The 25,154-nt window shown below is 37.6% G+C and overlaps 1 protein-coding gene across 1 annotated transcript; it reads right to left on the reverse strand.

Moving 5' to 3' along the window:
• Positions 1-5,815: 5,815 nt before the first annotated feature.
• On the reverse strand, positions 5,816-24,416 carry vax2 (ventral anterior homeobox 2). The gene is made up of 3 exons (XM_088433565.1): positions 23,804-24,416; positions 21,097-21,284; positions 5,816-11,422 (listed from the first exon to the last, which is right to left on the reverse strand). Exons 1-3 carry the CDS (start codon positions 24,003-24,005, stop codon positions 10,904-10,906), a joined length of 909 nt encoding a protein of 302 aa, XP_088289691.1. The 5' UTR covers positions 24,006-24,416; the 3' UTR covers positions 5,816-10,903.
• Between the last annotated feature and the right edge of the window lie 738 nt (positions 24,417-25,154).

Genomic DNA, 25,154 nt, shown 5'->3' on the forward strand with positions numbered 1-25,154 from the left:
AATACAAGATTTGATTTTTAATAAGTTCACTTGCATGTAGGACTACAAAAAGATGAGAATATTTACCAGTAAGAAGCTGATATTCAACTGGTTTGGACAATTTTAAATTGAACCAGGACTCAAAACGATATAATGCTTTTCAAACATGGTTGTTGATAACGCGATTAATTTTATGCTAATTGCAACTGCAGGGATGCAGTGTTGAAAATATAGTCAACTCCTGCCTATTAGATATTCATCTATTAGATATTCTTATAATTGTCATCTTTTGTGTGTGTATTTCTTTAACACTGGGGATTTTTCCCACAGGTTCCTCCTGCTATTTCTGAGTTTGTTTAAAAAAAATAAATAAATAAATAACCAATACATCTCAACGGGCAACGGGCGTAAATTGTCACTATTTAGGCCTGGTCAATGTTTTCCAGTAAATAACGGGATGTCAACTGTAAATTACAACATACATACATATTTAAATCACTATTTTGTAATAAAGTTGCCACAAAAGGCAAAATACACAAAACACAGAAAATAAAGCTCAATATGTGATTTCTATGTCTTTCAGGCACAGATACACAGAAAAAAATTATACCCTAATATATATATATATATATATACATATATATACTGCAGTTAAAGTGACAGAGAAAAACAGCGGGCTGTATAGCATCTTCTAACCTCATTCATGACTGACGAGTGCCTTTATTGACGGATTCCAGTGGAAGAAAAGGACACAAGGACATAATTGTTGTTGGTATACAATAGTTAAAGTAGGCGCTATTTTACATTGCCCTCGCTGGGAGTCCTTGGCGGGAGCAGTAAAAGCTGGGAATCGAATGAAATGTCCTAGTTTTTAGGAACACGCCAGGGCCCCAAAAAGTTTGAGAAAGGCCTCGCTAAGTTGTATTGTAGTTACCAAAAGTCATTGCGGCATTGCTAAAACAGCAAATGGAGACTTTTGTCAACGGGTGTATAATATCAAGGCGGATGTGTGATGAGCTACTATGCGAACGTGTGTCGGGACACGAGGCCGGGCAGCCTTGAATCGGGTAAATTGGCAGCTTGGGCCGCTGAAAAGCGAGAGACGAGGCCTCGCCTTCTCTTCCACCAGTTGCATTGTGCGGAAGGGCAAAAACACAATGTGCAATATTGTACGCAGACTGAACATTCATTCGCCGCTTTGAAAGCTCAACAAATTGGAAAGTGCCACAAAACGCGGCCGCCGCGGGTCAGGCTGCAATTCTCGTTCTAAATGCCTGTTTGTGTGGACCCGCGTCGGGCCTTGACAAACAGGATTCTGGTGTGCGAACGTTGGCCTGAAAGTGCGCCTTTTCAAATATTTTCATCAGCGAGGAAAATGCAAGGTTGCCGTGGCGGCACCACATCACAAACCCTACAAAGGCCAACTGTTCAATGACATGATGAAAGCTGCATTAGTAAATATTTTAATGGAAATGGTTTCTATTCAACAAGCCTGCTTCCCTCAAGCTGGAAGGCGCTTTGGGTCAGAGGAATGCAGCCGGGAGTCTTTTTTTCTTTTTTTTTTTTGGCCAACTGATTTGTGTGAATGCTGTCAAAACAAGCCGACATCACCGTAAGGGGCGGGGACGGCTCGAGGCCAACGCTGAGATGGCCACACCCACTGAGGTCACCTGGCAATTAACCTTTGACCTGGCCGCTTGAAATCCACTGCGAATGGTCTTGTTCATCTGCTCTTTACGGATTCACACACATGTATATACACACACATGTATATACACATATATATATATATATATATATATATATATATATATATATATATATATATATATATATATAGGGTGTTCCAAAATGTTTGACTCCATTTCCTAGGCCAATAATTTTGATAATTTTCATTGGAATGACCTCAAATTTTCACAACTTGTGTAGAAACGTTTCATGTTTTTGTGTGTAATGTTTGGCAGTTCTATCTTTCAGGTTAAGAAATGCCGTTCACGTCAAAAGAAAAGGCATTTTCGCCTGTTAGAGTATGCTATGCTATTGCTATGCAAATTTTGCAAACAAGGCACCAAATACAAAAGAAATTAGGACCATACATTTCAAGAAAAAGGCTGCTTATGCATACTGAAATCGCCAGGACAGCCATCAATGTGTGCAGAGTCACAGACGGCGCTCATATTGAACATTTATGAAAATCTGTCATAGAACCAACAAATATTACTTAGTACTTTTCTTTGTAAATTTAACCAATAAAACTTATGACCTTCAACATAAAATGTATTTAGTTTCATTAAGATTCATTACAAGTAGTTTCCGAGATATGGGCATTTAGAATGGGGTTAACCATTTTGGAACACCCTGTGTTAGAAGAATAGAAAATTACTTTTAAATTCATGGAAAAAAAAAATATATATATATTTATAAAAACAAGGCTTGTACGTAAAAACTCAATCCTTAATTCTGTATTTCCTGCCCTTTTCTCCGCCTCCCCAATCCAACTAATCCAAACCCTTGACCCTTGCGCACCTCTTTGAATGTCACATGACCATGCAGGTGTGGAGGGGTCTGTGCCCCAGCCGACCCCCAATTAGTGACCCTAATTAGTGGAGGCCCTCACCACCCACCCGCTGGGAGGCTGAGCTGCTTTGGAGAAAGGGAGAGGACGGAGGGATGAGAGAAGGAGGTGGGGGGGTGTGGGGGGGGGGGGGGGGGGGGGGGGGACATTCCTGAAAGGTTGCCGGAACTTTAAGCAGACCTAAACGTTCTTCTTTAAAGCAGTTTAGACATGTACTGATTCATTTTCCCTATTGTTGGAATAAAATGAAGATAACCAATCAACCACTTGAGTCATTTACCAATATACGTATTTATAGTGAAAAATAAACTTTTTTTTTCGTATTATAAACCACACCAGCATATAAATTGCACCAGCAAAAAAAAAAAAGAGCAATAAAACCATTTTGTCACAGTCGCATCAGACTATAAACCGCGTGTGTGGTTGTATATATATATATATATATATATATATATATATATATATATATATATATATATATATATATACATATACACAATGTCATTTATAGCAAACCTATGCATCACCAACTTCTAACCCAGGTCTTATTAATTTTATACATAATTTTTATATCTTTAATACTATGTTTTTAAAACTTTTTTGAATACAGTTTTACAGCTAGTGGTTCCATAAATTGACACCATGAATAAATACAAGCATTTGCTTTACTGGTGGATTGTCACTGGATGACATAACAACAAAAAAACGGCTGTTAAGCGATAATGGGCTATAAGCCGTTACGGTTTATAGTCCGAAAAATGTTATATAATGAACAAAAAATATTCTTTTTTTGCAGCATCTCTAACTTAAAGAACACAAACAACAGTACATTATGAAAACATGCAGTAAAATGAACTTTTTACCTGAAGCGTGAGACATCCTGGGATGATGTTAATTTGTCGATGCTTTATTCTTCCTTCCAAGCATTCACATTTTCATAATGTGGTCGAATCATTTGTCCGTACCTAGCTGTCAACAATGGAGGAAGCAAAGATAAACATTACGACACTATCGAGTTTGCGATGGAAAGCTCTGATGATGGGACAAAATCTTGGGATTAGATCGCCACAAGATTGCACAGCAGGAGATTTTTTTTCCTTTGGCTATTTCTTTAGCAACTTGACAGTAAAACACACAGCCAAAAGTGGATGAGACGTCAACAAAACAAACGTTACCATACCAAATAATGAATGGATACTAATGCTTGCACTTTAACAGCAAGATTTTATTTTGAAGTTGTACCCGGAAGCATGTCAAGATGATAGCTAGCTGTGCGACTCAATGCAAACACCACAAACTTTGTTCTGAAATCACATTCAATCGCCAATTCAGGCGGCTAAAATTCGACGTATTTACGCTGGTGTTTTATCCTTTCCATTACCAGCGTTATGTGCAGCCTCTAGCATAAATTAGCTGCTAGCTAGCAGCACTCTATATCATGGTTATATTGTGTTACTGTGTATATATATATATATATATATATACACGACAAAAGCTAATTGTAAACACTAAAAATAAATTAAATGAATAAAAGTTCATTTAATATAGGCCATGAACCGCAGCTAACAGGAGCTGTATGTGTTTTGTTAAAACTATGACGAAAGAAAACATTCCGAAAACTGGAACATGTAGGGGTTTTTTTTGTTTTTTGTTTTAATCTTGTGAGACATCTCATCTTGTAAGATTTGGGTCTCGTCCCATTTCTAGGAATAATGAAGCTCTCATTTTAAGCTAACTCTGGCAACACTTTGTAACAAGCTTAACATTTACGATTGTCGCCAGCGGCAGTTTTTCAAGCAGAAGGAAATATCACTTCACAAAACACAGGATCATGAGCATAGGCCATCGGAAAATGTGTCTTTTGCTGGCTATGCTCAGAAATTTGGCCGAATGATCTCTGTGCGTATACACAAATGCAACACCAAGTGCTAAAGGAAAAAAAAATCTAATAAGTGTGCGTGTTTTCACGAAGGTACCTTTTCCTGAAACCGCCAGTCTAGGCGCACCTGATGGGACTTCCAATTGTGTGATGACAATGTTGTGATCTGTTTGACTGAGGCCGAGGCTGCAGAAAAGGCCACCCATCTGGTCCCTTTTCTGCAGGCCCGTCCTCGCTCAAATAGAGGTGCCAATCACCATAATTGGCACCCTGCAGCTCAATTGTCCCACTGTGTGCAAGTGCCTCATGCTGACGTCTGGGCCTGGGATGTGCACGTTGGTGGAGATGATTGTGTGTGTATGTGCGTCTTTGTGTTTATTCCGCAACAAATCTTTTATATCGGCTGAAATTCAGAGAAATTGTTTGGCGATTTGGCCTCAAGGCAGAAAAATGTGATTCGCTTAATACGTCAGGGCTCTTAGCAATTTGGTCCAAAGACTAAAAGTTTTCTCTGCTAAACCATCTGTGAAATGTTGCTATTTTTCTGCCAGTTAAACTCCCAAGGACATGTCGCTTTATGCTTTGTAAATAAAAAAAAAAATATCTGAGTTAAAAAAAAAAAACACAGGTATTTGAAAGGACTGCAATGGTGAAAATGGTCAGGAATGTTTCTTGTGTGTTCTGTATGTGTGTACAGAAATATAAGGTAGGTATATATATATATATATATATATATATATATATATATATATATATATATATATATATATATATATATCAGCCTTTTTCTTGAAATTTATGGTCCTAATTTCTTTTGTATTTGGTGTCTTGTTTTCAAAATTTGCATAGCAATAGCATAGCATACTCTAACAGGCGAAAATGCCTTTTCTTTTGACGTGGTCGGCATTTCTTAACCTGAAAGATAGAACTGCCAAACATTACACACAAAAACATGAAACGTTTCTACACAAGTTGTGAAAATTTGAGGTAATTCCAATGAAAATTATCAAAATTATTGGCCTAGGAAATGGAGTCAAACATTTTGGAACACCCTATATATATATATATATATATATATATATATATATATATATATATATATATATATATATATATATTATATATATATATATATATATATTATATATATATATATATATATATAAGTGAATGTGTTTTTTTTCCATATGTATTTTGATGAAACAACATATCAATACATACGTATTTTGATTAAACTAATGTCACATGCCACTTGCCAGTTATATATGCACACACACACACACACCACACCAGAACAAATATGGAATGTGTCACTGTTGAATTGTAAAAGATATTCACGTTGTAAGTCGGATGAAAGGGACAGAAACCACCGAAGACAGGAGTCAAATGACATAAACATATATTTATATGAATAAAAGTACATACACTGTACATTATTGTACAACATCATGGCTGATTGTGAATAGAAAGGTCAGCCCAGAAAACAGAAGAAATCCTCTTTAAATAAGTGCAAAATGTTAGAGACAAAGAACTGTAAAGCATATTTATAAAGGATTTTTATAATCCTCTTCCAACCACACAGAAAGATTCACTTATATATATAACGATATATACATTTAGAGCTATGTACACACAAAAAAAAACGTGTTAGTGACAAGTACTGCTCAAACAAAAGATGTGATGACCGTGCAGCCCAGAGGGGAAGTCAACCAAGCAGAATGAATCCAAAGCACAAATGCGACCACTTCAACAAGTGTCCGACTGCAACCGTGAGTGGACGTCTTTCAAGATTACCGCAGACGCACACTACTGAAATGCTGTCATTCACAACCCTGAAATCCATTCACACGTTTTACCAGAATAAGGCCATACAATATATTGACATTTACGTTTCAGCAGTGAGCATTTTACTAGTGTTTCCAAGCAAAATAAATACAAATCTGTAGTGTGTGTGTGACAGCATTTGAGGAGTGTGTGGGAATTTTTCAGGAGCGCACGTGTGTTGTAGTGTGTGAAAATTCCAGTTTTGCATATGAGAGAAAAATATGGGGAAAAATTTCTGTGAAAAAAAAAATAATGTTTTGATAGCGGGAGTATCATCAGCAACAACAACAAAAAAATCAATAGCAGATGAAAGCAAAAAAAAAAAAAAAGTTTTTCTGTGGTGCACATAAGCGAAATAAATGTAAATGTGATTGTGTGCGCATTTTAGTATCATGCAGTGTGTTTTAGACATGCCTGTGAATAAAAATACACAGTGTGTGAGCATTTAATGTTTTGAGATCATTTAGAGTCTTATATGTCAGAAAAATGTTTTAGTAGTGTATGAGTGGTTCATTAGTGTGTGAGAGTTGTTTGTATGAGAGGGAATGGGCACTGTGAAAAATAATGATGGAAATATGTAGTTGAGATGCGTATGTGAGAGTGTTTCAGTAGAACATTAAAATAATGTGTGCAATCAAGGGTATGTGAACATTTCTGTAGTGTCTGAGTGAAATTAAGTCAGTCGGTATGTGATAATTTTGTTAATAATCGTGAAATTTCAATTGTGTGCATGAGCAACATATTTCGGTAGTGAGATCATTTCAGAAGTTATGCATGGGTCTTTTAACAGCATGTGAGAGTTGCAGTTGTGTATATGAGCAAAAGAGCAAAATAATGATTAGTGTGTGAGATCAAATAAATAGTGTTTGAGAGAATTTGGGGGTAAGATGTCGTCACTTTAATCAGTAGTCTTTCAAATGTGTCTATGGGTGTAAATTATTTCAGTAGCAAGAGAACTTTTCAAAAGTTGTGTGTGAGCATTTTTTTTTTTAGTTTTTTTTAAAGAGCATCAGGTGTATAAATGAGCAAGAGCAAAATAGCAGAATGTGAGTGTTTCAGTGGTGGGTGTGAGAGCAATTGAGTGTCAGTAGTGTGCATGAGATTGCAGAATAAAAGTCTGTGTGGATGTGTGTGTGTGAGAGAGAGAGAGAGAGAGAGAGAGAGAAAGAGAGCAAGAAAGTGAATTTTAGAGTGAGTATATTGGTTTGTTCAGTTGTGTATGCATGCAAAATATTTCAGTAGCCAGTTTCAGTAATTGCGTGTGAAAGTTTCAGTAGTGTGTGAGAATTTCTGTTGTGTATATGATCAGAAGAGCAAAATAGTCCTAAGTGTGTGAGACCATGCAGTAATGTGTTGCAGTACTTGTGTTTGAGCTTTTTAGCTTTCTGTTGTGTTTATGAACAGAAGAGTAAAATAATCGAGAGCAATCCAGTCGTGTTTTGAAGTAGTTGTGAGTTTTTCAGTAGTGTATGAGTATGTGAGCAAAATAATCATTAGTGTGTGAGGGAGTTTCTGTTGTGTGAGAGCATTTCAGAGTAATCTGGGTGTTTTATGTGTTTGTGTGTGAGAAATAATCCTGAATGATGTCCCTGAAGCCCCTTACATGCAACACCTACTTTTAGCAGTCGTGTGTGAGTTTTTCAGTAGTGTGTGAGTATGTGAGCAAAATAATCATTAGTGTGTGAGAGAATTTCAGTTGTGTGTGAGTATGTGAGCAAAATAATCATTAGTGTGTGAGAGAATTTCAGTTGTGTGAGAGCATTTCAGAGTAATCTGAGTGTTTTATGTGTTTGTGAGCGAGAAATAAACCTGAATAATGTCCCTGACGCCCCCTCACATGCCATTTTCCTCCCAAGTGGAAAGTGCGCGTGAACATCCAAAAGTAATGTCGGCGCAGACGCCCATACGTGAGCTTTGTGTGGCTTCGCGGCGAGCCTCCGAGCTCCATCACCACGCTCAATATTTGATGGCTCCACATGTGAATAATGGATGGTGCTTACGGACAATAATACCGTGTTGAACAACAGCAGCAGGCTGCGTCATCGCAGCGGCCCGATGAATTGATTAAAAAAAAAAAAAAAAAGACAGATTTTCACTTCTAGTACCAGCCAAAAGTTTGGAAACACCTTACTGACGTCAATGAAGAAATACTGATGGAAGTATTTGGAATTGGAAGGTGTTTCCAAACTTATGACTGGTACTGGCCATTTTCTTGCAGCCTTGCAGATGCCGCTTTGAAAAAGTGCATGTTAGGGAAGAAATGTACGGGGGTCAAAAATCTCAGAGAAAATCTACGGAATAGTGGATGTTGGGTGGATTTTTAAAAAAATAAAGAACTGAATGGAGGCCAAACGGATATTTTTTTGAATGTGAGGCGGTGACTGAAGGCTTTCCCGCTGAAGTCAGTCGAGCGAGTCGACGTGAAAAGAAACTGCATTTGATTGGAGACAACAAGGCTGTTGTACACAAGCCTGTCACTCCGACGGAGGTTAATCAAGTTGCTTCCCAAAGCGGAGAGGCGGCTTAAAAGGACAGACAAACATAAAGTGCTTTTGAACATGGGGATGAAGTTCGAGATGGTCTGAGGGTCGTTTCAACAGGAAATCACAAGAACAAAAACAACCACCGTTTTTTTGCATTTTTTTCTTTTTCCTTTTTCACTCGTGTTCCTTGTTAGCTTTAAATGTTAGTGGGGCATCTGCAAATCTGTTCGTTCAATTTTGAGCAGAGCGAAATTTGCACTTTTTGTGAATGACACTAATAGGATTCAATATTGCTTAAAAAACAAGATATCTCAAATTCAATATTCAGTGAGCCTAGTTAGTCTCTGGAAAGCGTATCTAGTTACAAAATCGTTTTCTATTTTTGGATTTGTTTGAAAATTGTAACGCCCTGAGATGTAGCTGGTACCAAAGCCCCGCACCAGGTAAGGAGGAGAATAATACAGTGGACCCCTGCTTATATGGAGATGGTCAATACAAAAACGTGCTCATTGAATTTCGGGCACTGGATTATTAGACACTTTCTCTATGTGAAGCATTAGATGGAAAATCATTTATTTGAATTGTACTGTTTGCTAGGGTCGGACCGGAGACGAAAAAAAATGCCAAAGCATTCACAACTCTCAAATTGTTCTGCTCGGACACGGGCTGCCATTTACCTCGTGCTGGTCCCCGTTTTGTAAATATTACATATATGAAAATTTAGCTTGCATTAAGTCTGTAGGATTACATTTCCCATGATTCTTTAACATGGGAGCAGGAAGTAGTTACCGGTGCCTGCTGCGTCCAAAAATAACATCTATCTATCTATCTATCTATCTATCTATCTATCTATCTATCTATCTATCTATCTATCTATCTATCTAGCTAGCTAGCTAGCTAGCTAGCTAGCTAGCTATGATAGCTAGCCAGATTTTTTTCTCCACAAAAATCTGTGGATCTCACAGGGGTCCACTGTAATGGGTATTTAGGAATTAAGTCGAAATGATGTATCTTGACCGTTCTAAGGTTCTTTGCAAATCGAGAAGGAGCTTAATTTAGCTCACGCCGTTAAGCTTCTTGTGTCTTGTTAACGAAACTACCAGAACTAAAGCTACCACAGTATATTTCACGCACAAACACAAGCAAATCAATAACCACAAACATATTTAAATAACATATTTAAATGCTACACTTCATTTTTTTTTTTAACTAACATAGGCTGTGTTCGGAACCATGAACGCATTCCCTAATCACTATTTAGGAATTTTTCTGAACATGATTACACATTTCAATCGTCCGTGAAATGAAAAATTGTTTTGAACACTGTTTGGGTGTCGTTAACTGCGTCATCGCTGTTGTAAAAATTTCTGCTGGAGGAAGCACTTTAATAAATATTGAACGAACAAATCCAATATAATAACTCAAAGAAACACGTCTTTGTCGTGATTCGGCTCCCTCTATTGGTATGTGAAAGCATCACTCCATTTATTAAATACAGTTCAGTTGTATTTAATTTTAAAATAACTCACATTAAGAATTAAAATTTCAAATACTTTTTCAAGTACAACTTTATGTGCTATACATTTAATTCCATCTTTAAGGACGTTTTTCTCTCCATATTTTTTAAATTTGGCGTAACATCAACGTTTTATAACAGTACCAAGTAAGCTTTTAAGGATTTAAAACGTTTGTTTCAGTTGGCAAAATTCGATGAACGTCATTTTGTTTTTCCGGGCTGAAACCTACCACTGATGTTTTTTTTTTTTTCTCCACTGGACTTGCGAAACATTTTTCAGATGTCAGCTGGGAAACGTTTGATGCAAGGCTGGGGATGGCCACCTTCAGGTGGATCTAGGGGGCCGCTGCCCCGTTGGCCCCCACCCCTTTGCACACCACTGCGCTCACTACACATTTAAACACTCCAAAACGGCGAACTAACCATAGTGACTAAGGGGGGTGATTTCGAACACAGCCATAGCGTTTCTTCCAGATTTTCAAAGCACAAAAACCACTTGATGCTGTTCCGATTCTCATTCGGACACTCGCCTCGGACACATACACGCACACACACGCGCATAAGCGCACGGGACGAAAGCATATAAAAACACCTGGAAGAGTCTATCACATTAGTCACTCGCTACCCCTCGCGTTGGGCAAGCGGTTCTAGGAAACTGTCTTCTTCCCGCCGAGATCCGCCTCTTTCCGGTCCATCCTCATATACGGCTCGAAGGCCGAGGAGCCGCAACCGTAAGCCGAGGTCAGCTCGTGATGCACGCCGCCCAGCAGAGGCACGGAGAAGCAGAGGGAGTGCGGCGGAGGCGGGACGGCCAGCCGAGGGGACGCCGGGGTGCCGGCCAACGTGTGCAGGGGCAACCCGAACGTGGCCCCGGGAAGGGAGCTGGGGGGGCTGCTGCTGCTGCTGATCCCGGGCGAGTTGGAGGAGCCGCCCCCGGGGCTGCTCAGCAGAGAACCGTTAGCGGTTAGGGCGCTTTGGTGCGGCGGAGGAGCCAGGAGGGGGGTCGGGGTGGGCGGCGCCGGGCCTGACAAGAGACGCCCCTGCTCCAACAGGCGCAGGATGTTGCAGGTGGCCAAAGACTCGGAAGAAGAAGATGTGCGCTTGTCCGAATCCTTGCTGGTGTCCTTCTTCTGTTTGGTCCGACGGTTTTGGAACCACACCTTCACCTGCAAACAGACAACAACGATTATGATGTATCAATTAATATAATAAAAATGAAGAAAATGTGTTTTCCAGGTCCTGTTTTCTTGAAAAATTTAGTCTGTATCACAGCTGGAGCAGAGAAAAATATTATTATTCATATTACATATGAATATTAACCCTTGTGGCATTATGTTACCAATTATGGAAATTCCTTTGATTTTTTTTACAATATCATAAAAGAATTAATGGGGAAAAAACACTCGGGAGCTGAAATTTCCAGCAAATAATTAAAACATGTAAAACTTCAAGATGGATCCTGACATTTCTCCGTGATAGCAGCTGGACTTGTGAGATTTTGTGTACAAACATAATCATTGTCCAAATTTTGGACCATATAAAACCATTATATTTAATAGGTTTGATGACATTGATTTTCCTGCAACTTTTGCAACATTCCGTTGAGCAAAGGTCAAACTATGTCTGCATAGAGAAAATTTGTTATTGACTTGTGTTTCACCCCGAGACAGTAGGTGGCGGTAGAGACTAGGTAATGGCTATGTCTTAAAGTGTCATCATCACTTCACAGGCTACAAAGACAGACCATACCATTCTTCTTCTTTTTTGTGGGTGTTAAATAAATATAAATAAATAAATCATAAAAACTTAATTATTTCACCTTTAAAAGCATTTACAAAATTAGGAAAAAAATGAAATGTGTATTGTTTGCAAAGTGTGTGCACATGGGGTAAATATTATTACTCTGCTTAAAAAAATACCTGTGTATTATAGAACAATGGTTCTCAAATAGGGATACGTGAAGCCACTTCACAGGGTACATGAGATTGTATCAGGGGTCTGCTTCTACAGCTATCAGCATTATTTCTGTTTAATGTCTTATTGGAAACAAAACAGTTTATTTTTTCCAATTAAGAACAAATTAATTGGAACATGAAGCAACCATTGTTAAACTGTGTTATAGGGGACTTCTTTACAAAAGGTTGTCTGCCTTTATTTGTTTTAGATGTAATGCATAAGCACACTGATGCGCAGGAATAAAACCAATGAAATAAAACCAATGTTTAGTAAATCAGACAAAGAAAGTGCAACGTTTCACGTATTTTTTTAATCACTCAAATACTGCAAATATTAAAACACTAAATACTACGCTGGTTAAGGAGTGTTCGGCTGAAAAAAACATTTCACAGGGGGGATTTAATTGAACAGAGATTAATAATGACTACTATAGAAGCTGAGACAAATTTGAATTCACTCTATATGAATGTAACTCTTTGGAAAAATGGCTGAAAACAAAAGCATATGGCAAATGATTTGGAACACAATGTCGGTGCTTGTGACCCTCACATCGAACGCGAGCTCCTGTACAACCTCTTGATGAACCGTACTTGGCGCACGCAACACCTTGGCAGTAAACACGCATGCACGCATGTACTACGCATGCAAACTGAATACAAGATGTCCTTGGACATTTTTAATACATTAACACTTGCTGTTAATTTCGCCCCGCTGCTCCTCGTTAAAGAAGAGCAAAAGTACTGAAACAACTAAAAGTTGGACTTTGAAAAGAAAGAAGGGATGATAATAAAGTGTGGCGTTTTCTCTTTTACTGAATTTTTTTTCCTCTTCCATTATTTTTTTTGGTACCGTTATGTACGTGTGGGTGAGTCATTTTATGATACATACATTAAAATAAAATGAGAAATTGATGTGCTTTAGGAGATTCTCAGGTGTTCTGCGGGCAATTATCCGATGTCGATTATTGCAGGAAAAAGTATTTAGTTTGAGAACAACGTGAATACTGTATAGCTTTGACATCAGCATACTGTATCTGGCCGAATAATAAATTTTCAGTGACACAGACTCATCTTTTAAAATAATATTAAAATGTTTGCTAAATACGATTTTTTTTTATGGAAGGTAGTCATCGCCCTTGACTAATGCTTACCTAATATAAGCCAATTGAGCACTGTAGTGACAACTATGACCATTGGATGGCAGTGTTTCCACACTTACAACATAACTATTACCTACATGCAATTCTAAGTAAGGAATGGAAATCAATCTTTCAGATGAAGCCCATATTTACATAGACATAGCACACAATATTCTTTCGACCTTGAAAGATAGAGAAAATGCAAAATATATTGGCCCTCCCGAAGGTTCCTTTTCCGATAACACTTAGCACTGAAAGAGTTAAAAGCTCGTCCACGACATAACAGATGGTACAAAATTCCGTAAAATTCTTCACTTAATTTTATTTTTAGAATGTATTAATATAACGGAGGCCCGATGCTAAAACATTAGCACTTTTTAAAATTGTGAATGCACATGTCTATACTATGCGGCATTACGGGAAACAATTCTACGTTTTTAGCATTGAGCCTGCGAGTATATTTGAACGTATTTGTAAATAAATTCGAGCCGGTTTGCCGGTCCAAAATGTTGGCAGCTCCGCATTTTGGCATGTTTAAAAGCACGGTCTTCTTAAACATAAAAAGTGTTGAATTTAAAACCTAAATACAACGGAATCAAACTCAAGCGGTGATTCTTCTGCGTACCACAAGGGGGAGCACACTTTGAAGCTCGCTGGGACAGATGGACGGCAGGAGGAAGGAGGAAAGCCCTGCAAACTCTTTGCGCCCTTGTCGGCCATGTTTAATTTATTGTGCAGCGTGTTGTGCGTGGGGCGGAGGGCCCATGCGAAAAGCATATCCCGAGCGACTGGCACGCCGATCCCTGCCCCCGAGCAGATGAAACGTTTACGTGAGACGGTATCAGTGCGCGGAGAGGGCGGAGCCGTCGGGAGGCTCGGCCGAGCGAGCTCATGAATCAGCTGGCGGCCACGACACGTATAATGAGATCGCCGGGTGGGTCGGAGAGCCGAAGCAAAGCCAGGGAAAAGTCGCTAACGCCCGACCTTCCATGAAAAGCTCTTACTACGCGTCCAGAAGGGGCGGGGCCTACGCTACTATCCATGGCGAGGGATTTGATTGGAGGGAAATTGATGAGAGAAGAAGAAAGCAAAGCTGCCTTTGGTACATCTACACTATTGCACGTAAATCCTTTTTAATGGGATCCGGGGTTCAACGCTGGGGCACAGATTACCGAGGGGGATCTGGATCTGGCGTGACCTGTATTTTGCCCGTTACACTCCGCCCGACGCAACGCCAAGTGTGATTCTACAGCTGCGCGTAATCTGCGTAGAAACCGGTGGTGGGAAGTAATCGAGTACTACTTTCTTACTCTATTTGAGTAGATTTTTTTAGGTCACTTTTATTCGAGAACAGCATTAAATAAAATATGTTTAATATATACATATGTAATAAAGAAAAACAACTAAAACACTAATGTGTAAATGTGTAATGTAAATGGATCACATTTTTCTGTTTTATATATATATATATATATATATATATATATATATATATATATATATATATATATATGATCCATGTTATTGCATATTTTGAATTCGTTTTTTCTTTTTATATATTTATATGCGTGTGTGTAAACCTCAAAGGGGAAGTCTAGTCATAAAATAATTTACAATAAACAAGGCATTGTGATTAATATTGTTTTATGTTATATGAATTAAGCAGCAAAATCAGAGGTGGCCATTTTGCCACTTGTTGTCAACTGAAAATGACATCATAGTAGCAACCAATCACAGCTCTGCTGTCTTCTGAGTTAGGTCATGTGATGTCTCCAAGTTGAGCTGTGATGGATGGATGGATTTTGCTGCTGAATTCATATTTGAAAAGCACAACATTAATTAGAATGCCGTGTTTAGACCAGTGGGCCACATCGTAAATATTATAGCAAAAAAAAAAAAAAAATTCACATCCCCTTTAAGGTTTGCGTTACACTACCACTAATCCTGAATTTGACACTTCAGGCAAGTGGGACTAAATGAAAAAAGAATTCAAGGGCAAGGGTGCATGAGCAGGTCAGTGGGGCAGAGGTCAGCCAATCAGGTGCCGCGGGTACACACAGCCTCAAAAAAAAAAAAAAAAAAAAAGTGTAAGCCAGATCAAGACAGCGAAGCTCAGATAAGCGGAATCCATGACACGGTTGAATGATGTCGACATTTAGAAAGCCTAATGTGAGATGAAGACTCTCTTTGCAACTTTCCCGCCCAGAAACGTTGAGCCCGCTCGACTGTGAACCATCTCTTTAGCACCTTTTAGACAAAAGATGGATTTGTGGATAAGTTGTTGACAAAAAAATAGTTATGAAGGAACAGTAGCGGACAGAAAATGGAATTTTCCCACGCACTTTAGGTGCTTCATTTCTTACACGGTCCAGTTTTTACTTCAACAAAGCTTTTTATATTTCATATAAATATGTTTTCAGAAAACAAGAAAAAAGATGCACAATTTTACGACCACGCCGGTATTTTTACATTGGGTTCTTTCCCCTTTGCTTACTTATTCAGGCATTGGATTTTTTATCATTTTTTTAGTCAAAAAATGTAATTGATTGATAATTCATCAAAATAATCAAAAGATTAATTGATGATTAAATAATCATTAATTGCAGCTCTTACATACACACAAACACACACACACACATATATATATATATATATATATATATATATATATATATATATATATATATATATATATTCCATCTGGTGACATTTTTGTTACAATGTTAGAATAACAATAAAAACATAGGCATGTTTTTAGTTGGTATGGTCTGGCATCTTTCAACAATCAAAGAAATGCTAGAAAGTAGTGTTTTTGAAATTCACTGTTTGAAATCGTATTTTCCAAAAATATCACAAATCACAGTATTTATTTTTGTTAGATGATGACAAAATAGGTCTTTGTAATTGTAACAATTTCAAATGAATTTAGTATTATGCCAGTTTTGAAGTTTTTCAAAAATTGGGTCATTTATTAATTTCTGTGGCATTTAGTGGCACTCGTGCTTGTAATATTTAAATGGGTGCTAGGATTATAATTCTATCAAATTCTCCGCTGGAGCCAAAAGGCTTGAGAACACCTGATCAACTTGGGCCTGTTTTTGTGCAGAAGCTTTCATTCGCTCTTGAGATTTTCACACACAGCCATAATAATATGCCAACACGTGTTAATTACCTTACACATATTCCTAAATGTCTCACTGAAATAACCGGGTGATAAACTGAAGGCCTGGAAATTGAGAAAAAAAAGAGGTTTGAATACTAGTTTGATGACATTGAATATATTTTGATTGTTCAGCAGTGGTATTGGCTCTTTGAGCAAAATTCGGCGAGTCTGACGCTCCCGAGCTAGAAGGAGAAGCGCTGTCCCCGTCTGCGGGCGAACTAGCAACCTTTCAAGATTTCACCGGGACCGGTCGCCATCAGAGCGGCCAGGTTCAGCCGGGGGTTAACCCCGTCTTATAGAACGGCTGATAGATATGGCTGCCCTAATCCCTCCTTAGCACAAAAGCACTTGGGACGGTTATGAGGCCCACCGCCCTTCCCCCTCGCAGTCTGACAGCCTGCCAATAGGGGGCGCTCACGTGATGTCAGACGCTCAGGTGACCCTCAGTTTATGAACCGCTCGTACTTGTGGGACCTCGCTGAGCTGGTGCCAAGGTGAAGGGAAGGCCCAAGCCAACACATTTTTGTTACACCATATATTAGGAGCGTACATCCGTCCACAAAACGATTCGATATTGTTTCCGATGCCAAACGGATGTTTCGATTTAAAAGTGGGGCCTTTCGATTTGCTTGGACTCTGTGGGATCCCGATTCGATTCGATGCGGTACGGCTCAAATCATCAAAATCATTTTGTCATTGAAGCTCCCCATCTTACGGACATATCTCTCTCTAATAAAAGACGATTCCGGGCACAGAGTATTTCCAAGTGGAATGATTCAATTTGCTTCAATTCAATCATCTTTTCAATCAACAAAAATGTTGTGCAGTTCAAACTGGTTTAAAACAACCTACATGTACATATGATTATATATACACACCACACACACACACACACACTCACACACAAACAGGTATATATTAATATAAGTATATATTAGGGATGTTCAATAGCCTCAATACGAGTTCATATTAGACTTTATACATAGTATATATAATTACATATATGTGATGCTTTTTCACAGTTATTGAAGAATCCCCATATTGGGATTTGTATAAAAACAACCTCCTTGGTATCACTAAAAATTGGTATCACTATAGTAGATGACACACACTGTTGAAAAATAAATGTCTCTACCTTTAACCACATTTTCCTCAAATTGAGGGTTTTAAATTTGGCAACATTCAAATTGCTGTAACGTCGTCAATTCTTCAGCTACCTTCATGTATTAGATATCATTTTAAGGGACATCAAGTGTGGGATTTGGATAAATCACTATGTTGATTTATTGTCAGAGACAAGATTTGGTGAAAAAGCATCACACACATAAACACACACACTCGCCAATCAGTGAGTTTAAAAATAATCAATCCCATCACAAGTTGTGGGAATACGTCTATTTTTTTAATAACTTGTTTCTTTAGTGTATGGACTTGCATACTGTTTACAGAGTATGAACAAAAAAAATACACATTATTTCTAATTGTAATTCCTAATAAAGTATTTTGGCTATGGTTTACTATGAACAGTCAGACACACACGCACACGCACACACACACACACACACACACACACACACACACACACACACACACACACACACGCACAAGTATATATGGATATATACAGTGTAAGGGATGCTCAATATCACTTTTTTGAGATCCATAATGCTTTATATATTCATTTCAATATATTAAAATTCTATAATATTCTTCTAAATCAACGCTTTTTCATTTTTAGAAGACAGTCCGTCTTAAAACTTGAATTTGTCTGCAGTTTTCAACATAAAGTGAATTGAAATTCTGCACTGGCCGCCTATCTGACTTCCTGTGGCCGACGTTGAGACAATCGCGCCACTGTACGTCATGGCGGCTGCCCCTCCTTGCCAGACACCGTCTGCTTGGGCAGCGGCAAGGACAATACGCGCATGGTCGGCGTCGAGACACACCACTCTCGTCATGTCTCGTCGAGGATGGGACACAACGCCACCGTTTCACTGTGATGCTCCGATACTATGTGATGTCACTGACAGCCCTCTCATTCACGCACGCTCGTGACTGGCCGCTGACAAATGAAATGCCAGGATTTATCTTGGATATAAAAAGTTTACACACCCCCGTTAAAATGTGTGGAAAGGTATGGTACAGGGGTGTCCAAAAATTCTCTTTTGAGGGCTGCATATGAAAAAATAGGGCCAGGTTTTTTTTTTTTTAAATTGATCTTATTAAACATGGTAAAAAAAAAAAAAATCAATAAAGCGAGAAATTACACAGTCTATACAATGTAGTTATTGAAAAAAAGTTAATGACAACTTTCTGTTGAAAATGAAGAGGTAAATTAGGATTTTACACCACACAACTAACTCATTCATCTCAAAGGCGTGTTTTTATGGGGGGTTTTTAAGCGTGCAGACATTCAATTCCAGGTACTTATGTTTTTCACGATTATTTTGCTGATGGAGGGTCAAAAAAAAAAGCTGATAGTAGGTAATAAATTTCTTTGGAAACTTAAATACTTATGTCATCAACTATTTAGGGATTGATTGATTGATTGATTGATTGATTGATTGATTGATTGACAGTTCGAACGATGTTTAGGTTTTAGGGAATCAAGTACTAAAATAAGAATTACTTTAGGTCCTAAAGTAGAAAAGTAATAATTACTTTAGGCAAAATACACATCAGTTACTGAAGTAATTCATTAATTGATTGATTAAGACCAGCCATTTTTAGACACTCCTTTAGTCATACTTAAAAAAAAATTAAATTAAAATTCAAAAAAAGTATAAAAAGTAGCTGGATACATGAACTCTTAAAAACAAAAACAAAAACGTAAAATAATGTCTTTGGGATTGAATAAGTTAACACTGACTACAATCAAACCTTTTTATGACTTTTTTAAATAACGTTGCTGGCCTTGTCAAAATGTATTTTTAGCATATATTGCTGGCCGAAAAAATGTGAACGCCGGGCCGCAAATGGTCCCCAAGCCGTAGTTTGTACATCAATGATCTAGTAGAAGTTCTGTGGCTTGCACGATCGGTTTAGTGAAGACTCAATGGATTTTGACCTGTTTTGACTAAAACTATAAAAATAAAATATATGAAGGCTGTTGAGGATGTTTGTGAGATTTCAACTGGTATTTGCAGGTATCAGCAAATATAATGTAATCCTTTTCTTTTGCCATGAAAGTAAAAGTAAATTTTTCCTTTTGAAATAAGAGAAAATCCATTGTAATTTGAAGACATTTTTTCTGACATAGTGTTATCGTTTGCGAAACATTTTGTGACTTTATTTTAAGTTTTATACATATGTGCATTGATATTAATGTCACAATTCACCTGCAGAGGGCTCTGAAATAAAACAGATGATTTTATTCAATCTTTCTTCTTGGGTTGCTGAAAAAAATACACCCTAAGATACCACTACAAAAGTCTTTTTTTTTCCCCAAGAATGCTTTGTGCTGGTTCGGGGGTACTTGGATAAAAGAAAATTTCACAGAGGGTACATTACTGAAAAAAACTTTGATGACCACTGATTTAATTCAATCAACCATAAAAATTCATGGAGCACCAATCCCATTAAAATGGGCTAATATGTCTCACTGTATAAAAAAAAAAAAAAAAAAAACCTCTATGAACTTAAAAAAAGAAAAAAAAGAAAAATACCTTTAAAAGATTTTCCACATATTTGCGTTCTTCAACCATTAAGCATTTTACCGGTTTCACATACTATAATTGGAGTTGTACCTTTATGGTTATAGCTCACAATCACGGTAGATGTTTTTTTTTATTTTTTTAATCTCGGTCATTTAAGAGGTTCTCAAACTTTTAGGTGCAGGGGAATTTTTTTTCAGCAGCCCTCCTCATAGTTCTAAATGTTGTGCGTACCCCTAAATGCTATAAATGTATTAAAAGTAATTTATTTCGTCTAAAAGAAGATTTTGCAATGTTACAATATGAAAATGTACTAATGATACGCGTTTTATTCCACAAATGGAATAAATGGAATGGAAAAAAAAAAAAAAACAATGACTATGAATATGGTTGATTTTTTTTTTAATTCAATGATAAATCTTATACTGTAAAAACAATATGTTGGAAAAACTTTTGCGGATTTGAAGTTGGGAAAGTCAAACAAATATTTTAATCTTTGCTAATGTCGAAATCCAAATTTAAAGATTTAAAAAAAAAACTCATCAAATTGTTTTGCGCAAACACTGTTGCCATAAAATGTCAATTGTACTTATTTTAAAGTAAATGACTGCTTTAGGCCTCAATATAAAGCCGAATGAAACAGTCATTTATTTTACGGCCAGTTTGCTAAATTTAGATTATGGAATAAGGATTTATATTGCGTTTAGGAGTAGATTTTTATGACTTTTTTTAAACATAATGTCTCATTTGTACAAACCAACAAGAAAAAAATCATGGTAACAATCCAGTATTTTAATTAAAGTTAGCCTGCACACGCTCATTGTTTTGTTTGAAAGTCGAGCCCTCTGATAGGTGCAAGTACAGAGCTCAAACAAGCCAATCAGGAACGGGGTGGCTCTGTATAGTGGGCGTGCCCGGTTCCCGTCTCACCTGGGTCTCGGACAGGTTAAGTTGGCGGGCGAGCTCGGTGCGCTCCCGGCCAACGACGTACTGGCACCGCTGGAACTCCACTTCCAGCCGGTACAGCTGTTCTGCCGTGAAGGAGGTCCGGGTGCGCTTGGGCCGGTCCAGGTCCAGCCCCTTAGGCAGCACGATCTCCCGGATAGTGCCTTTGGCGTCTAAGGCGCCAGTTAGGGAAAAGAAGGTGCTCACGTCATCGTCATTATTTAATCATCATCGTCGTCATCATCATATATTGTTAGCAACAGTAGAAACAAAGAAATGGCTTATAACTCAAGGTTGGCCACTTCCGGTCCTCGAAGGCCGCCATCCTGCACGTTTTAGATGTTTCCGATCTGCAACACACCTGATTCAAATCATCAACTCATAAGCAAGCACTTCAGCAGCCACGACAACGATCCTGATTATTTGAATCAGGTGTGTTGCAAGTCGGAAACATCTAAAACATGCAGGATAGCGGCCCCCGAAAATCGGAGTTTGCACCCCAGTACTACTTTATAAATTTATAAATATCGTCATCACACGAATAAACTACAATTATAATGTAGTATTATCATCAATACAAACAAAATCTAATGATCAACATTAGCAGTGGTATATACTACTACAACTTGCTGTTATAATTTTGATTTTATGATATTGTTTTAGTATGTTTACACTAGCACGCTTCTAACAATTTTTTAACCCTTTTTATTTACATTTCATAATGACAATTATTGCTAATAATAATACTTTTTACTGATAATGACAAAATTAAAACATAATTACTACTACAAAATATTAAAATAAAACATATTACACATCAAATACCATCGTATATGTAATTACATTATTACTATTCCGCATTGAATTTAAATATGTAATACTGTGATACCGTTACTTGATTCTAAGTTTATTGTGGGCAGCAGCAGCAGCAGCATAAAATATTTGAATGTTAACATAAAGCAGTTAACATAAAATATTTGAATGTTAATAATCATGTCCTTCATTCAGTATATAAATATATATATATATATATATATATATATATATATATATATATATATATATATATATATATATATATATATATATATATATATATATATATATATATAATCACAAATAATGATTAAGCAATATATTTGTAATTTAACTAGAAAGCTAAAATAAAAATATTGTTAAGACTAATACTATCATTAATAAACATTATCATCATCATAATACTACAATCATAACAATATTACATATCTTAATAACCTTTTAATGAACACACGGAAATAATATAACGTATACCTCTGAGGTGATTTTGTTAACGATTTCATTATTCAACATTCGCAGCATACAAACCAGTACAATAAGACGACTGTTTGATTATGTAAAAAAACAAAAAAAGAGACATCATCAGTTTTTTTTTCCCAGCCAAAAACGTTTTCTGCCATGCATTTATTTTTGTAGCAGGAATACATTTGTGTGGCTATTTGTTGATATTGGTCAGACATAGAGCTGCTCTTTGTCCACAGGTTTGAACTCATGAAATATGTAACCCGTGCACTAAAAAAATGAAGAGACGCCCTTGAATTAAATATGATTGAAGCAAATAGCTGAAATGAGGCAATGGCACGTGCAGTATGGAAAGAAAAAAAATGCGAACAGGCTTGCTTATAAGAAGTCCCTTGTTTTGTTTTTTGCTTTTTAACGTAAAATGTGAGGCAGAGAAAGTGTTCTGCTTTTGCGCACGTCGTAGCCCGCAGCAAAAAAAAAAAAAAAAAACAACTGCGAAAGCGAACGTGCTGAACTCTGCGTGACCCCTCTGCCTTAAGAAAAAAAAAGATAACTAAACAAGAACAAAATACCAGTTTCTGAAAAATAATTTCGCAGTTTATTAATGTTTATTAATTTCAACAATCAGAAATAACATTCTCTTGAAGACTCGTTTATGATCATTTAATTTATTTAGAACAGACTATAAAATACACTGCACTGCATCATTTCTATTGGAATATTTTGTGTGACGTATTGCGGATTGTATTATATATATATATATATATATATATATATATATATATATATATATATATATATACATATATATATATATATATATATATACGTTACATCTGGTGGTTATAACGATGTCATGTTTTAAGCCTGGAACGTAAACGAAAATGAATTTCAAAATAGAATAGAATCGCTATTTGGGTCAATTTCAACCAATTTTTGGCTGATTTGCTATCAAAAACAGCACAAAATTATTTTTTTTGTAGAACAAAAATTTATTGACAAAACAACCAAGAAAGTTAGGTCAAACCAACGCAAATTTGAACCAAAATTGGTTTATTTTTGACCCAGCCGCGTTTCAAGAGTGTCCTTTTTGTAATTATTTTTACTTTGCTCTCTGGAAGGCGTGGATAAATTAGTATTGAATTAAAGATGTACCCTTATAAAAAAATAACTCATTATGGATTTGAAAAATCACCCAATATAAGTCATAAATAACCCAATTTTGAAATAATTGTGCTAATGGATGATTTAAAATCCAGTGTTTACATTTAGCTTTCACACAAAATAGACCTCCAGCCATGTACCTTTTTTTGTCATTCGTAAAAATAAACCGATCCAATTTATTTGCACAAAATTAATTTCAAGGGACAGAGTTAACCTTTTTATTAAGTTGAGCTGAAAATCTCGTACTCACCCCTCACCAGGATCCTCCGGCAATACTCGGGGTCCACTCCCAAAAGTTTCTCGTGGCCGTCCTCGCTGGAGGACGTCGGAGTGGACGATGAAGTCCCCGGGGTGTCGGACGAGCCGTGAACCGGCGAGCGGCACTTGGCGTCCAGCCGCTCGGTTCCGCAGCGGTGGTGGCTCCCATCGCCCATTGCGGCCTGATCGAACATCACGTATACGGCTCCTTCCCCCTTCCTTTCTCCCGTCCTTTCTTCCTTCTTCTACTTCTCCTCTAGAAGGAGCGCGGGGGGCATGCCCTCCACTCCTCTACCCCCCCACAAAAAAAAAAAAAAAATCACTCAGAGTGGAAGCACCTGCCGAGTAAACGGAGCGGAGCTCAGGTGTGTGGCCGGCATGACGCGGGAAGTCCAGTTAGGGGAGCCCAGCCCGGTGAGACTATACGGAAGCCGAGAGGTGGCGAAGGAAGTCAGGCAAGGTGCTAAGAAGGGGTGAGGGGGGGTCAGGGAGGTTTTTGGCGGGAGGGGAAGAAGCCCCCCTCCCCCTCACACACAACACAGCAAGGATTGAGTGAGTGAGTCCAAGAGGCAACTTTCGAACTCCAAACGCTTGAATGGAAGCCGAAACGCACTCCTCTAGGAATTTGTCATGTTCGGGCGTCTTCCGTTTCTGTTCGTAAAGGCCACTTCGCCGACTGGGTGACGTCACGTCCGGCTGGTCCCTGATTGGCTCTCATTTCGAGGCGAGCGGATATAGGCGTGAAGACTTGACACCTTGGTGGCCCCGCAGCGGGAATCCCCCTCCCCTACACCCACCCCTCCCTCCTACCAAACCCAACCCCGCCCCACGCCAATCAAAATAAACGTATGTCGAGACAGTCGTATCAGTCGTAATTCGGGGAAACCTTTTGCTGGCGGATTTGCCACACAGTTATTGGAGTTAAAAATATGAAACAGTTATTTGATTCCAGTTTTAAATACAAAATGATCAGTTTTAATAAATAATTTCAAGTGATAACTTTATTGAATAGAGGCCCATAATTAAATAAAACTAAGTGATGTAGGATAAAATCATAGTTTTGATATTGAATGGAATGTAAAGGTAATATATATATATTTTTTGATAAATACGCCTTATGAGTTTATACATTGCTTCCTAAATAAAATGTCATATTTAATGAAATGTTTGTGATTTCACTTCACAACAATATTACGATTTATGACAGTAATCTTACTTTATCTTACTAGTCAAAAGCTTGGAAACACTGACACTGCTATTGAATGAGAAATTCTCTCTAAATACCTGTAGTGTCTGTATAGAAGTCCTGTAGCTAATTTAATATAAATTCATATTGTATAATT

Source organism: Hippichthys cyanospilos, chromosome 1, assembly GCF_059441005.1.
Source record: "Hippichthys cyanospilos isolate Australia breed blue-spotted pipefish chromosome 1, RoL_Hcya_1.0, whole genome shotgun sequence".
NCBI lineage: Eukaryota > Metazoa > Chordata > Actinopteri > Syngnathiformes > Syngnathidae > Hippichthys > Hippichthys cyanospilos.